The sequence below is a fragment of the Myodes glareolus genome, chromosome 1, assembly GCF_982192425.1.
Source record: "Myodes glareolus chromosome 1, mMyoGla1.1, whole genome shotgun sequence".
Classification (NCBI taxonomy): Eukaryota; Metazoa; Chordata; class Mammalia; order Rodentia; family Cricetidae; genus Myodes; species Myodes glareolus.
In genome coordinates, this window is record NC_142026.1 from 17,958,820 (window position 1) to 17,975,078 (window position 16,259).

The following is a 16,259-nucleotide window of genomic DNA, read 5'->3' on the forward strand; positions in this document are numbered from 1 at the left end:
GACAAGCTGGAGCCAGGGGCCCAGCTTGGGGGCTCAACTCCAGATCCTCAGGATCCCGCGGACACATCAGCCAGTCCAGGGCGCGGCTTCCGGTAGAAGAGGCGGGCTTTCCGGTAGTTACTCTGCCTTCCGGGGCGGGACTTCCTGTCATGAAGGCATCTGGCAGCAAAAGTGGTTGGAGTGCCGACCGCGCGAATCCATGGGCTCCCGAGGCCCTGTGTTCGTGGAAAGGGGGTCCGAGAGGACGTTCTTTGTAGCTGCTCCTTGCTTTTTCCATTACGCGACAGCTCCATTTGCGCGAAAACTCTGGGTTTTTGTCGCCACCGCCCACCTGAGGCTCTTCCGCTTCCCCCTTTTCCAAGGCTCCGCCCCCAGCGTCCTGTGGCTATGACGACCGCTCCGCGGGATTCAGTAGTGTGTAAGCTCGCCGGGCTGTTGCGGGATTCGGGTGAGTGAACTTCCGGCTTATCTGGGTTGGACGCCGTGCGTGTGTTCCATGCCTTCCAGAAACGCCGGACTCACTGAGTCACTGCCGGCGGGGTCACGAGGTGTGAGAGACTTCTCATTTCTCTATTCTCCTGGGGTGTGTTCCTCGTGACGCGTTGGTTACAGCCCTGTCTTTGAAAGTCTGAATTGTTACTAGCCATTACTCGCACCACTTACCTCTGCAGAGGGAAGGGATCATTACTAGATGAAACACTTCGAGACAATAACGTAATCACTTGTAGAGAAAGCCACCAAGTATAGCACCTCAAACACCCGAAATTGGGTGTGAGACCCACATAGGTGAGTCCCAACCCTCTTTCAGACGTGGCTAAGTTTTTAGAGCCTCACTCAGTAGTCTTCGCGGGTAGGTTATCATAGCGGTTGTACGCAAAGATATCAACAGTTCAGTTAGCTTATTTAGTGGAGTGCATGCATACATAATAAATGTTCCAAAGAGATAGAATGTTACTGCAGTTGCTTCCCTCAGTTCCTGGGCATGGTGAAGCTCGCACAATATTATTTGTGACATGGTTGGCATCAGTGATAGAAACAGGCTTTGATTTGATATCAAAGGTGTATTAATTATCAGCTGGATGATCACAATCAAGATGATTCTTGGAGGGCTGGGATATAGCTCAGCAGGGGAGCATGCACTTAGCAGGGACAAAACTTTGACTTCAGTCCCTAGCATCACAAGAAAAGGAGAGATTCTCCTCTGAGCCTCAGTTTTCCTGTCTGTAAGGTGGGGTTAATAGTTCTTTGGGGGAAATAATGATGAAATTTAGATGAGGCAGCAGAGTCATTTGGCATGTGTTACCTCGTTAACATCAGTGTCCTCTATCTCTATACTCCCATGATGGGACTGTGGACTCTCTTGGTAGCAATTTCATTTTCTGGCTTGTGTCAGTAATAACTCCCATGCCATGCCTTTTCTAGACTTCTGAGAGACTCCTTGAATCATGTCTCTGTCTATACTCGGTTCATTGTCAAGTACATAGAAAATCTATTCAAGGTTGTAAGATTTATTATTCTGTAAAAATTTGACGTGTCTCCCAGGCTGGGAATCATAGAGTGCATGAATGTGATTATGGGGTTGGAATAGTTTTGTGTCTTGATTATGGTGGTAGTTGTCAACATCTTCACAAACAGCATAGAACTGAATACTGAAACCGTGATCCCAACACCGATTTTCTGGTTTTGCTCATTGTACTAGCATTATAGAAGTATAAATGTGGGGGAAGCTGAGTAAAGGGTTTAGAAGTTCTCTCTGCTATCTCTCTGTATCCCAGGCTGGCCTTGACATTATGATCATTCTGATTTAGTGTCTTATCTGCTGGAATTATAGATGTGTGACTACACCTGCAATATTCTTTGACTTCTTGATTTCTCTCTCTCTCTCTCTCTCTCTCTCTCTCTCTCTCTCTCTCTTTCTCTTTCTCTCTCTCTGTCTTTGAGATAGGGTCTCACCATGAGTCTGGAATTCAGAGATCCACCTGCCTCTGTCTCTAGTTCTGGGACTAAAGATGTGCACCAGCACACCTGGTTTCAGACTATATTTTAAAACATTTCTTTACATCTAGTGTGTAACTGTCCTCTCCAGATGGAGTGATGAGTGGGTACACCTCTAAATATTTTTATTTTGTGGGGGGGGGGGCGCCCTGTGTCAAGGCCAGAGGGCAGCCAGAGGTGTCCTTCTTCAGGAGCTGTCTTCCTTGTTCTTTGTGACACCAACTCTCACTGAGACCTGGACTTGCTGATTAAGTAGGCTGACTAGCCATTGAGCCCAGGGATCTTTCTATGTCTGTCTCTTCAGTTTGTGCCATCAGGGGAGTTGATGGGGATCAAATTCAGGTTATGCTTTCTCAGCAAGTACTTTACTGACCGAGTCATCTCCCCAGCTCCCAGAGGTCTTACTTTGAGAAGGCTCTCTGGGTGGCGTTGATCTTCAGTTTGGCAATAAAAGGGAATGTATCAAAATGAGAGAGTTGTGGATCAAGTGGGCTGTATTTCCAATACTGTAAGTAGCCTAGGCTCTTTTGAGTGGAAAGCAAAAGAATTTGGAAAAGTCCTTTAGAGTGAAGCAGTTTCTGTATCAGGTTGAAAACTAGGATTTTGTTTGTTTGTTTTTAAGATGGGGAACTGTAGAAGACTTCTGAGCTGGAAGGGGGTAGAAAGTTTGATCTCGCAGTGGAGTATCTTCCGTACGGATGAGGGTGGGTATATTTTCGGGTCCCACAAAAAAAGACGTTTCATTTTCTCCTCTTTCCTGTCTGCCCTTCTTCCTGCAGGGGACACAGTTCTCTCTGGCTGTAGCACACTGAGCCTGCTAACAGGCACACTGCAACAACTGAACAGAGTGTTTGAACTGTACCTGGGGCCATGGGGCCCTGGCCAGACAGGCTTTGTGGCTCTTCCCTCCCATCCTGCCGACTCACCCATCATCCACCAGCTTCAGTTCCTCTTCGATGTGCTGCAGAAAACGCTTTCACTCAAGGTCCTTGGAGGAGCAAGGGGACAGGATTTGCAGAGAGCTTTAGGGGATGGTGGTGGCAGGGGATGAATAGGGTGTGAGAAGGCTGGGAGGCTGGAATCCAGATGACGTCAGTGATGTGGGTGGTTGTGCTGAGAAAATGGTGCTGACTGGAGACTATCTTGCCTCAGTAACCTGAATGTTCCTTTTTCAGCTGGTCCACAGCCCTGGTGTTGGCCTTCCAGGGCCCATCAAGATTTTCCCCTTCAAGTCTGTTCGGCAGCTGGAGGTGAGGGAGTATTGGAGCATATGGGTGGGCAGAACCTAGTGCAAAGCAGCCTCGTGGGTGTGAGGCTAGAGAGAGAGGCTCTTGGTGGGCGGTCAGGTTGAATGTGCCGTTGCCCTTCAGTGAGGTCTTTTCCTTTAGCATTTCCCTGATCCATAGCCGGGCTTGGCCCTCCTTTCCCTCCTTCCCATCAGAAAAGGTGGGGACGAGGCCTTTGTCTTCTTTGAAGCTTTGCTTACCTCCTTCCTTTCTTCCCTTGCACCAGCTTCGAGGAGTCCCCATCCACAGCCTGCGTGGCCTCCGTAGCATCTACTCACAGCTGGAGTCTCTGGTTTGTAGCAGGAGCATCCAGGCACTAGAGGTAAGAGTGTGAGGGGTGGTTCCTTGTCCTGAGAAATGCAGAAGGCCAAGCATTATAGTTTCTCCCAGTTTTCTTCCCCTGTCCATTGTGACCCCATAGCGCTCTACACCTGTCTGTGTATTTACAGTCATACCAAGCTATATAGTCTAGTGTCTGTCTCCCTGTGGTCCCCGTAGTCTGCTCCCAGGGAGACCTGGTATATGTGAATGATGGACAGGATGCTAGAGCATGCGCGGGGAGGAGGTTGAGAATGAAGTAGTAGGTGTGCCTGTCCCCTACCCAGGAGCTCTTGTCAGCCTGTGGTGGCGACCTGTGCTCTGCCCTTCCCTGGCTAGCTTTGCTTTCTGCGGACTTCAGCTACAACACTCTCACCCACTTAGACAGCTCCTTGGTGAGTGCCTCCCTCCCCCTGCCCAGGGAAGGAGCCTTTGGGGAGGGAAAGGATGGATCCTTCGGGAAGAATGCCAGCTGTTTGACAGGGATTCTTGTGAAGAACCTTTCTGTGCGTCTTTTTCCTGTCCCCTCCAGCGTCTCCTGTCAGCTCTTCGCTTCCTCAACCTGAGCCACAATCATATCCAGGACTGCAAAGGCTTCCTGATGGTGAGTGTGAGCTGCCAGGTGCTGGTGGACTTGTGCCTTGGATGGCTCTGCCCTCACCACTCCCAGATTAGCTTGCACGCCACATTGCTCTTGGTCCCAGGTGGAACCACATCCTGAGAGTCAGCACTGAGTGTGGGTTTCTCCCGAGCATGCAAGGCAGTTGTGATCTCAGCTTAGAACACCTGATGACTTGGGGCAAATTGCTTAGCTTCTTGGTTTGCTCACTTGTAAAGTGGAGCTCACAGGAGTTCTTGTGAAGAGTACCCTATGTTACAGCCTAGGTGTGGCTCAGAAGTGGTAGATTTTATGATGATGACAAACTTTTACCTGTGTCTTTTCTGACCTCCATTAAAAGTAAATAAGGCTGCCTTTAATCCCAGCACTTGGGAAGCAGAGGCAGGTGGATCTCTGAGTTCAAGGTCAGCCTGGTGTACAGAGTGAGTTTCAGGCAGCCAGGTATACACAGAGAAACCCTGTCTCAAAAAACCATCATCATCATCATAATAATAGTAATTAAGAGTAATAATAATAAGGCTGAGTACTTGTTAAAATGGTAAGGTTATGCTTCAAAGTCTTAAAGCAGGAAAGAGGGTTCAAAGTGAACTGCTGAATGGGGAATGAAGGAGTAGAGAACAGCATGGGGGCCATCTTTGCACTCAGAGACCTGGGGATTTACAAGTCAGGAAGTAACTGTGGGTCCCCATGAAGTGCACCTGGGCTTCTCACTGACTGCACTGACTGGCTAGGTCCCTCTTGTCCCCCAGAGACTGGCCCTTTCTTCAGGTGGTGGCTGAAACAGACCGAATCTCTTTGGTTGCTTTGAGTGCTCCTCAGAGCCTTGTCTTCTTCAGGAACTTGGTAGGTTGGAGTCACCATCAGGGAGTAGCCTGGAACTGTTAGGAACGTGCTCATGTCTGTCCAGCTCTTTCAGTGCAGAGCAGAGGAATTGGCTTGTTGTTGAGCCTGCAGCTTCTACAGGTCAGGGTAGATTTGGGAAGATGGCACAGAAGACCCTGCCTAGAGCTTTGTCAAATCGAGAACCTTTGTCTCCTCACCCACTGCCAGGATTTATCCGAGCTGTACCATTTGGACATTTCCTATAACCACCTGCACTTGGTGCCAAGAGTAGGACCTTCAGGGGCGGCCCTGAGGATTTTGATACTACGAGCCAATGAGCTTCAGAGCCTTCAGGGTAAGCAGAAAATGTGTGTAGGGTGGGGTCAGTCTGGAAAGGGATTGGACGGGTGTGGCTCAGGTTGGCCATAGACCACATCATCTAGATCAGTGGTTCTCAACCTTCCCAACACTGCAGCCCTTTAACACAGTTCCTCATGTTGTGGTGACCCCCAACCATAAAATTATTTCATTGCTGCTTCATAACTGTAATTTTACTATGGTTATGAATTGTAATAGAAATATCTGATATACAGGATATCTGATATGTGACCCCCAGGTTGAGAACTGCTGATCTAGAGCCCCGTGAAGACTTAGAGGTAGGACTGTGGTGCAAAGAGTTGTCCTTCTACCTCTGTCTCCAGCGTGCCTCCAAAGGCCTCTTCTTTCTCTCCTCTGCACTAGGCCTGGAACAGCTGAGGAACCTGAGGCACCTCGATGTGGCCTATAATCTTCTAGAAAGACACACAGAGCTGTCACCACTGTGGCTGCTGACTGAGCTCCGTAAGGTGAGAATGAGTTCCTTATGGGCCTGGGAGCCACCTTCAGGTCTGGGTCTCCTTGTGCATTCAAATGAGGAGGATCTGATCTCTGGCCTACCCAGTCTCTCTGCCCTGCAGCTCTACCTGGAAGGTAACCCTTTGTCGTTCCACCCGGCACACCGTGCAGCCACTGCTCAGTACTTGTCACTTCGGGCCAGAGATGCTGCTCATGGCGTGAGTGATTATCTAGTGTCTGTCCTGTGACTTCACCCCCTTGCTGTCCCTGAGGGAGAGACTAAAGACCTAGTCATCCTCTGGTGCTGTTGATACCTGGAGGAGTCATTGCTCATGGGCCCCGCCTCAAGCCCCGCTCTCTCCTTTCTCTTGCTCAGTTCTTGCTTGATGGCGAGGTTTTGTCACTGAAGGATCTTCAGGTTAGCCTGGTGGGGGTGGGATGAGGGAGGACTCATGGGATGACTTCAGGGGAAAGGTAGTGGGGAGATGGGGTAGGAAAGGTTTTCCTGGTCAGTGGAAAGTAGGGTTCTTCTCTGGTTAGCTCAAGCAGGCAGAGGTGCCCCCTTGGTTCTGACCTCCTTCCTGTTGTCACATACCAGACTTCAGAATCTTCAGGGCTTGGTCCCGTGGTCCAACCTTCATCCTGGCCAGTGGGGAGCACCACTGAAACCTCAGGTGGCCCTGAGTTGAGTGATAGCCTCTCCTCAGGGGGCATTGTGGCCCAGGCCCCACTTCGTAAGGTGAAGGTAAGTGGCATCTTCCATTGGTTTGTTCCTGGGCTTGGGTGGTCTCTTCACTGGCACTGTGGGTACCTGGTAGGTTAGCAGCAGTAAGACTTGGTCCTGTTAGAACTTGGCACTCTCTGGTAGATTATGTAGGTGGCCATGGATGGTCAGGCTAAAAGCTCCAGCTTTTATAGAACTTCATCTGTCTGTCCAAACTAGAGCCGAGTCCGTGTGAGGCAGCCTAGCATCTCTGAGCCCAGTGACACAGACCCAGAGCTCCGAACTCTGGATCCCTCCCCAGCTGGTAAGTTGACCCTCCTTGCTTACTCCCTTCAGATCTCTGTAGTCTTGAAATTACCTTGTAGGTGTTAGGAGAAACTTGATTTTGGGGTGGTATAGATTATTGTGGAGAGCCCCTCAGTCTTTTTAGTGTAGGCTGAAGAGAAGGACTTGCTTCCAGGCAGTATTCTCCTAAGAAACGCAGATCTCATAGGGTGCTACGGATTGTATAATAAAGAGATTTTATGGCCAGAACCATTTGGAAAGTGTAAGGTGAAACAAGTTTTTTTCTTACACGTTATCTCAGGGTCTTAAATATGCGACCGTGTTTTGTGAATCTTCACAATTGTTTGGTGTGTGGGTCTGGGTTGCTTTTAATCACAGCATTCCTTAGGACACAGCTGAGGATGTACTACAGAGGGGAGGTCTATTGAGAGTAGCCATGGAAGAGGCTGAGGTCACCTAGGGTCTGGGTAGGGCCTCAGCTCTATGTCCTCCTTCCTCCCAGGGTGGTTTGTGCAACAACACCGGGAACTTGAGCTTTTGAACAGCTTCCGGGAGCGATTTGGCTGTGACTGGCTGCAGTACAGGAGCCACGTGGAGACCTTGGGGAGCTCTCCTCTTGCCACCACCAAGACTCCTGCCCTTAGCACGCCTAAGGATACCCAGAGCCTGGAGACTGCGTGCAGCCCTCCAGCCACAGTGGAAGCTGGAGACACTAAGGAGTCACCACAGATGTCAGAGGAGGGCAGGGTGGAACCAGAGCTCCATGAAGAAGAGAGGGAAGAACAAGATAGAGAAGAGGGATTGAGAGAGGACCTGGAGGAGGAGGAAGAGGAGCAGGAACAGAAGGAAGTGGAAGGTGAGAGGCTTGTGACCACTGGGGTTATGGGGACAAGTGCTATTGAGACGTCAGAAGGGCTGGAGAGAGGCCAGGCTGGGTAGAGCCTGTCTCGGGCGAGCAGGGACCTGGACCCTTTCTTCACTTCAGTTCTCTCTTGGCCTCTCTGCAGCGGAGCTCTGCCGCCCCATGTTGGTGTGTCCCCTGCAGGGGCTTGGGGGCATTCAGGGCAAGGAATGCTTTCTCCGAGTCACTTCTGCCCACCTGTTTGAGGTGGAGCTCCGAGCAGCCCGGACTCTGGAGCGGCTGGAGCTACAGAGTCTGGTGGCAGCTGAGATGGAGTCGGAGACTGAGTCTCCAAGAGAACGGGGGCCTGAGGTGAGTTGTGGGGTCGGGGGCCTGGGAAGAGGTGTTTGTGTGCCAGGTGCTGGGCTGGGTACTTTCCACTTCCCTTGTGAGTACTTGGAGCCAAGGAGTGCTCTGGGTGTGTTGCATGTCACTGGGGAGTGGGCTAAAGGATGGATTCTGTGTAAGGGCTTGGTGTCAGCACGAGTGTTGTGGGGCCAGAGTTACTATTTTCCTTATGTTCTGTTTCGTCTCCTGCCCACTGCTGTGTTCTTTCCTCCTGAACAGGGCTCAGGTCCACCCCCTGGGGCTCCGGTTCTCGTTCTACGCTTTTCCTACATTTGTCCTGACCGGAAGTTGCGGCGCTATGCCGTGCTGGAGCCAGAGGCCCACGAGGCCATCCAGGTGCTAGATCCAGAGGCTGGTGGGAAGAGTGGAGGGAGCAGGTCCCGGACTGGAGGGTTGGGGTCTCCATTCAGTTCCACCTGTAGCCTGCCTGCTCACAGCTAACTGCCTCTGACCCATCTCTTGTCAGGAGCTGCTTGCTGTGCTGACCCCGTTCACCAGTGTGAAAGAGCAGCAGCCTGGGGAAGCCAGGGACCCACGGAGGGGCAGATTCCAGTGTCTGCGTTGTAGCTTTGAGTTCAAGCCAGATGAACCCAGTTTGGGACTGGAGAGTGGGGAAGGCTGGAAGCCTCTGTTTCAAGACCCAGGTACCAGCTGTGCCCTTGATCTCCCTGCCCACACAGCTCCCCACCACAGTGAAGGTGTCTCTGAGAGGAGTATGCAGGGGGAGCCCCAGGAAAGAGGGCCTTAGGGGAGTAGGCAACTGTTGGCATCAGGGAGATACACAACTGCCTGCCTGCTGTGTTAAACAGCAGAAATGGTCCTGTCAGAGTTGGGAGTGCTGTTTTGTGAGTGTGCTTAAATATACTCATTATTTTTTCATAACTTGACGGCTTTTGGCTCTTTGGGGTAACATTTCAGGAATGGCATAAAGCCTAATGTGCCCTCAGTGCAGTGCCAGGCTGTCATGAGTCCTCTGTGCAGTGACTGTTGAGTGAGCCACTTTGGGGATTGGCACAAGTTGTCCTTCCCTGACCGACCTTGTGAGCTACTTGATAGGATGCAGCACCTTGTGACATCTCTTTATGTTCTGATCTCGGGATTGCTCCACTGTGGGCCAAACAATAAGGGCTTTGAAGGCTCTGAAGAAGGAAGGGAAACTCTGGCTAACAGCTGTGTGCAGTGCACAGTTCTTATCAGCCACACTTCTTGGCAGCAGACATAACAGGACTAAGTTATTTTTTTTCCAGAAGAACTACCCCTGTGTGCTTGCCTGTTGTGAGCCTGCCCCATCAGGCTCAGCAGTCTGACCCATATAAGTGCGGGAGAGTACCACAGCCCTTCCTGGGTCCTGGCTGTCCTCCATCGGTGATGTGGCTTCTGCAGTTCCCCTGCGGTGGAGTTTCTCTTTGAAAGTTTTTGATGTTTTGAGACCAAGCCTCATATAGCTAGGGATAATCTCTCTGGACCTGGCCTCAGACTTCTGTGTAGCTTAAGCCGGCCTTGAATTTGTGCTAGTCCCCCCGCCTCGGTCTCTTGAATACTAACATTACAGGTGTGTGTTCCCTTGCCCAGCTTTCTTGTGAGATTTAAATCTGACACTAAGACACCAAGTATAGCTGCTGGCATAAAGCAAAGGTCCTTCCTATATGGTAGGTTCTCTTATTACCTCCAGCTTTGTAAGTGTGGACAGGGTGTGGGAGTTGTTTAATTTTTTCCTTTCTTATTTGCACAATGGGTAGGACGGGGCTGCCCGTACCTGCAGTGTTGCAGCCCCTCAGCGTCTCTCGTCTTATCCACATCCTTCCCTCTGTCTGTGTCCGCTCACCCATCCTGCCAGCTCCTTAAGGCAGGCGTAATCTTCATTCTCTCTTACAGATATTAGTAGTCAGACTCAGAGTGCTGCTGACTGGTCCATGATTACCCATCTAGTGGTTAATGGCAGAATCAGCTGACTGGTCCAGGATTATCCATCTAGTTGGGATCTAGACCTAACTGGCACGAGGGACCTCCTTGTCTTCCCCAATCTGTTGACTTTTGTCTTTGTTGTTATCATTATAATATTGCATGTCTGCACATGTTGTATGTATGTGTTCATGTAGCTGTGTGCATATGTATGTGTGTGCATGTGAAGGCCAGAGATTGACACTGGGTGTCTTCCTCAGTCACTATTTACCTTATTTTGGGGGATAATCTCTCTCTGGGCCTGGAGCTCATTCATTAGTTTGGCTAGACCTGACCAGTGAGCTCCAGGGACCCATCTGTCTCTTCCCCAGAACACTGTGGTTACAGGTACAGGGCACCACACTGCCTTTACCTGGGGCCTAGATCCTCATGCGCGTGTGGGAGGTACCTCTTGCATCTCCCTGGATCTGATTTTGATCTTTCAAGCATTGCTGGTAAAGCAGCACTGTACTTGATTAATTCAAGGCTGCGGGAGGGGCCAGAGCAGGTCCTGGGAACCAGCAGGTGGGATGTATTTCAGGAGGCTGTTGGCCCTCACTGGGATGGGGAGGAATAGGTTGGAGACTATGCTTGGAGATGGGCCTGGGAGTGGGATGTTGGGATTGGTGGCTGTGACTGGGGCTGAGGTAAACTGGAGGGTGGTGGGGAGCATTACGAGCATGGTGGGGTGTGCCCTTAGGAGGCTCACAGGGTCTCTCTCTGTCACTCCAGAATCTCCTGTTGTGTGTCCAAACTGTGGGAGTGACCATGTGGTTCTCTTGGCCGTGTCTGGGGAAATCCCTAATAGAGAACAGAACCCGGAAGACAAACCACCAGATCCCCCTGGGTTCCCTGGTCCTGACTGTGACCTTGCTAACCACGGTGATCATCCCAGCGGATCTGATGGCACCCCACCTCAGGCATCCGTCTCTCATGGCCGTAGCAGCTGGAGCCTCAGTCCAAGTGAGTATAGGTGAAACAAGGTGGAGGTGTATGGGGGGGTGGGCATGAGGGGGAAGGTAAGCTGGAGCTGTGGCCTCCAAGAGCCAGGCTGATGACCTGCTGATCGCTCATAGCTCCGGGACACTCTGGTCTTCGTTCTGTGGACCACCGCCTCCGGCTCTTCCTGGATGTTGAGGTGTTCAGTGACTCTGAGGAGGAATTCCAGTGCTGTATCAAGGTCTGTGCCACCCACTGACCCCCAGTGTGCGGGGATGGAGGCAGGTGTCCTCAGGGGGGTCTAGGAGGCAGCCTGCTGTGTCTGCCAGGGAGCCGGGATGGATCCCAGGGACTACCCAGAAGATTCGAAGGAAGGGAGTGATGGCCAAGTTTGTTACTTAGATAGTCTTGACTGAGCATGGCGGACAGGTTGGAAACACTGAGAGGACACTGGGGAGGCCTGCTAAGAGGTCCTGGGGCTGGTGGGAGGGCAGACCGCAGCGTCAGAAACAGAGAGGTGAGGAGAGGCTGGTGATCACAGTAGTGACAGTGGCTGGGATGCAGCTTTTGGTCTGGCACCTGCCTCCTTGGTTTTATTTTCTGGTTTCTCATCGACTTTCCCTTCCCTTAGGTGCCAGTGGTGTTAGCAGGCCACACGGGGGAGTTTCTGTGCCTTGTGGTTGTGTCTGACCACAGGCTTTACCTGTTGAAGGTGACAGGGGCTATCTGGTGAGTGTGCCCGGTGTGTAGCTGGGGCAGCATCAGCTCCTGCCAACGTCATCCTGTCTACTTCTTAATCTTGGTCACCCTGTTCTCTCCACAGTGGGCCTCCTGCTAGCTGGCTCCAGTCCACCCTGGCCATTCCTCTGCAGGATCTGAGTGGCATGGAGCTTGGCCTTGCAGGCCAGAGCCTTCGGCTAGAGTGGTCAGCTGGGACAGGCAGTTGTGTATTGCTGCCCCGAGATGCCAGGCATTGCCGTGCCTTCCTCGAGGAGCTCACTGGTGAGAGAGGCTGGGAGGGATGGACTCGGAGGTCAAGCTTTCAGGGCCTGCTCCTCAGTTTGATGCTTACCAGTAGACCTCAGTCCTGAAACTCGCTGCTCCCTCAATCCCTGCAGTAGCAGTTTCTGAGGTCCCACATTATGGAGAATAGCCAGGGTCAGAGCTTGGGCTAGAAGACTGCAAAGGCCTCTGAGGGTTGCTGTCTCTGGCCGGCCCTCTCCAGGTGTTTTGCAGGCTTTGCCTCGTACCCAGAGGAACTGCATCAGTGCCACGGAGGAGGAGGTGACCCCGCAGCATCGGCTCTGGTGAGTCAGCCCAAGGTTAGGGTTCAGTGGTGACAGACTCCAGGCACAGCCCCATCCTCATGCCCGCACCTCCCCACCTACTCCCACTCCTTGAAGCCCACCCTACCCTGGCTGATCCTCTTCCTGTGTCTACTGTGGTCTCCACAGGCCATTGCTGGGAAAAGATACTTCCTCAGAGGTTCCTCAGTTCTTCTACCTTCGGACCTTCCTGGCTGAAGGTAAGTCAGTGCTGCGGATGCTTCCCTACTTTGTGTACCCATATTGTCCCTGCCTTGTCCCCTATTGCCTCTATAGTACCCATGTCGTAATTTTCAGCTTCTGGAATTTGGACTCCTCAACTTTGCAGGCGTACCTATGTTAGGTTGGCGTTTCCCACTTCTCCAGGTGGGGTCAGGGGTCCTCAGGGCTTCAGCTGTCCAGAGACCTTAGCTGTGGCATCCAGCCTTCCTAGAGTGGGTATATGGGCTGCATATGTCCCACTCATCCTGTCTAGAGGCTCTGGGCCTTTGGGTGGCTGGTGCGGTGGCTCCCTCAGTCTAGGCCTCAGTATAGGTCCTTGGAGTTTGTGGAAGCATGGTGCTGATTTGTGGCCCACTCTTTAGTGTGGTCCATCCCTCTTCTCCAGGGCAGTGTTGGGACGCTAGGCCTGGGCATCTGTGTCTGTGGAAGCCTTTCACTCCAGGCATCATCTTGTCTCTCTGTAGGCTCGACTGCCTGCCCTGTGTCCCTGTTGCTGACGCTGTCCACACTATACCTGTTAGATGAAGACCCTGCAGGGTCCCAGGCAGAGTCCCCCCTCCCAGTGATGTCTGGGGAAGCCTCTGAGCTGGCCCCTCCTCCTGCCATGCAGGTCAGGGAGCAGCAACCACTCAGTAGTCTGAGCTCTGTGCAGCTGTATCGCACAAGCCCTTTGGACCTGCGACTTATCTTCTATGACGAGGTAGGGGGGTGTGTGTGTGTGCGCGCGTGCGCGTACAGGGTGGAAGTACATCTCGGAAGGATGGGTATTAGTCTGGATGGTGCCGAGGGAGGGGCAGGCATCCAGTGGGGGCAGAGTCTGGATGTGAGGACCTGGGTTTGGGTGAGCAGCGTGTGTAGAAAGCAGCAGTCAGCAGTGGGAATGTCCTGGCCTTGGAGCCCTGGACTGAAACCTAGCTGGTGTGAGTTGGTGTGATTAGCCCGCCCACTGTATGCCACCTGTTTGGCCTTGACAACTCCAGCCTGAGGAGGAGGTGCCTTTTTTGGTCCTGTAGTACAGATGGTGTAACTAAGGCTCGGAGACCTGAGCAGACGTGCACAGGTCACAAGGCTAGAGTCAGGAGTTGAACCTGCTCAGCTCTGACTCTAGAGCTCACGTTCCCTACAGCAGGGAAGATTAGAGATGGGGCTGTGAACACTGCCCTCTGGAGCCTGCAGGCAGTGCTGACTGGACTGTCATCAGGGCTCAGAGTCAGCTTTTAGTGCAGAGTCACATAGACCTAGGGAGGGGAAGAAAGGAAGAGCATTTAAAACCAAGGAGGGTGGTGAGTCCTCGCCTAAGACCCCCTTGGCCTCTTGGCATGTCTTCTGTTTCTCCCCCTGCCATCTGCTCGAACGGCTAGGTGTCTCGACTGGAGAGTTTCTGGGCACTCCGTGTTGTGTGTGGGGAGCAGCTGACAGCCCTCTTGGCCTGGATCCGGGAGCCCTGGGAAGAGCTGTTCTCCATTGGACTACGGACTGTAACCCAGGAGGCTCTGGACCTCGACCGATGAGGCGTCTCCACCGAGCTCGCCTGACTCAGGAGTTCCACTGCAGAAGTCCCTTCTTCTGACCTCTGGGCCTGTCTTCTTGCCCGGCTGCAGACCTCCCCAGAGGCTGGCCACTGGCTATTGAGGCCCCAGATGACCCACAGCTTAAGAGAAGGACAGAGAAATGACCTAGTCTTTGGGTGATCTCCAGAGTAGAGCAGGCTCAGGGGTCAGTGACAGTGTCTCTCCCAGTGCTTCTCTCAGGTATCAGTCAAATTGTTTCCATGCCAAGTGTGATGGGTGGTGGTACATAGTAATGTCGCCCGTGAAGCCTGCTATGCCCGAATCCCTTCCTGGAAGCAACCTTGTTTGCACTATGAGACCTGTCTCCAGTCCTTCTCCAGCAAAGTAGGACTACTGTCCCGGATGCAGGTTGTGACCTATCAGGTGGCCTTGCATGGGATCACTGCCTGTCAAAAAGTTGGGTCTCTTAAGATTTTGTGTTGTTCTTTTTGAGACAGGGCCTCACTGTGTAACCTTGACTGACCTGGAACTTGCTATATAGACCAGGCTGGCCTTGAACTCATAAAGATCTGCCTGCCTCTGCCTTCTAAGTGCTGGGATTAATGGTGTGAGCCATCAGTTGTGGGAAAATTGCAAAATTTCCTTCCCTCCTCCCCAGAGTTTACGTTTTAAATAAAGACCTGCAATAAAAAGTGAGATTCTATCATTGCTGACTCTGTAAATTACCTATAGAACCAAGCATTGTATCGTTGCGAAAATTTCAGTGCATGTATACACATTATGTACACATCTCCCCGAAAAAGGAGTAGTTAGTTCAGCTACTCAACCAAGACGCTCATTTTTAGGGGTGGATTCTCCCAGGCAGCGCCTTGTCTGGTATGAGGGTGAGGAGGAATGCTGAGTCTTGGGACTGGCCAGTGAGAAGTGCTCTTGGAAAGGCTGTCCTCTGGAAACGCCTGCAGAGGACCCAGACAGGCCTGTTCGGAGGCTCACAAAGTAATCTCACCTACTTCTGTTTGCCTCAGAGCTGCCCTGAATTCTTAATTGAAATAAATTAAAACTTCCCTAAAATATTAGTCCACTTTCTCAGCATGGCACCTTTCCATTCATGACTTTGTGCTGTCTGGAAGCAGGAACCGGAGGAAGGCCTCCCCAGCCTCCGACCCAGAGTGCGTTTCCAGAAACAAGGGTCATGGTCAGATGGGACAGAAGAATCTGCCATCAGGCATTTAGGCTGATGTGCAAGGAAGTGTGGGTCTAGGGAGTCAGGGAAAGGGCTTCCAGTTCTTTGTGCTTCCAGTTTCTAGGGACGTCTTGTTTCACAGTGACAGCCTTGGCAGCCTTGTGAAAAGGTGCGCTTGCTTTCTGACCCGGAAGATGCTCCTCAGGCCTGAGGCCGGCACCACTGAAGGAGGCGTTTCACCCTTCAGCTGTGCGCCTCGCCAGAAAGCAGGACCAAGGGCTGTGGCTTTGCTAGCTGTGGGCATAGTTCACCAGTCACTTGCCTCACATGCTCTTGGCTGTCCCTAGAGATCAATTGGTCCATTCTGTCTGCCCTCCCCACCCCCGCCCCCGCCTGACCAGCAGCAGGCACTTATCGATTGGCTGGCCTCTGGCTGGCCTCAGGCTGCTGTGAAGAACACTTAACAGGGGCCTGGTGACTCCTGAAAAGCAGTGCAGAGAAGATGCTGAAAGGATCACACCACCATACTGCATCTTCCATCAAAGGCATAAAAGGAGCAGGGAAGGGGAGAATGCTTTCTTTCTTTCTTTTTCTTTTTTCTTCCTCCCTTCCCTCCCTTTCTCCCTCCCTTTCTCCCTCCCTCCTTTTTTACTTATTTTTTCATTATTTATTTATTTATTCATTATATATTCAGTGTTCTGTCTGTCTTGCAAGCAGAAGAGGGCATTAGATCTCATTACAGATGGCTGTGAGTCACCATGTGGTTGCTGAGAATTGAACTCAGGGCCTCTAGAAAAACAGTCAGTGCTCTTAACCTCTGAACCATCTCTCCAGCCCCTTATTTTTTCATTTTTGAGGCAAGGTTCCTCTGTGTAGGTTTGGCTGTCCTGGAACTTGCTTTGTAGACCGGGCTGTCCTTGAACTCAGATATCCACCTGCAAGTGCCTTCCAAATGCTGGGATTAAAGATGTGTGCCACCCCTTCTGGCACGAGGATTTGCTTTTTT

The 16,259-nt window shown here is 51.8% G+C and overlaps 1 protein-coding gene across 3 annotated transcripts; it reads left to right on the forward strand.

Annotated features, from left to right (window-relative positions):
- Positions 1 to 136: 136 nt before the first annotated feature.
- On the forward strand, positions 137 to 14,766 carry Stk11ip (serine/threonine kinase 11 interacting protein). 3 transcript variants are annotated; one of them, XM_048459147.3, is made up of 24 exons: positions 137 to 448; positions 2,775 to 2,980; positions 3,171 to 3,245; positions 3,508 to 3,603; positions 3,887 to 3,994; positions 4,132 to 4,203; positions 5,269 to 5,395; positions 5,782 to 5,885; positions 5,997 to 6,092; positions 6,251 to 6,292; positions 6,473 to 6,619; positions 6,818 to 6,902; positions 7,386 to 7,739; positions 7,891 to 8,096; positions 8,352 to 8,468; positions 8,599 to 8,776; positions 10,806 to 11,036; positions 11,150 to 11,253; positions 11,644 to 11,741; positions 11,836 to 12,014; positions 12,238 to 12,319; positions 12,467 to 12,537; positions 13,024 to 13,259; positions 13,921 to 14,766. In XM_048459147.3, exons 1-24 carry the CDS (start codon positions 388 to 390, stop codon positions 14,068 to 14,070), a joined length of 3,225 nt encoding a protein of 1,074 aa, XP_048315104.3. In that variant the 5' UTR covers positions 137 to 387; the 3' UTR covers positions 14,071 to 14,766. The 3 variants fall into 3 exon arrangements, with proteins under 3 accessions (XP_048315104.3, XP_048315105.3, XP_085554066.2); XM_085697940.2 differs by lacking the exon at positions 137 to 448 and adding an exon at positions 482 to 548; XM_048459148.3 differs by lacking the exon at positions 3,887 to 3,994.
- The last annotated feature ends 1,493 nt before the right edge of the window (positions 14,767 to 16,259 follow it).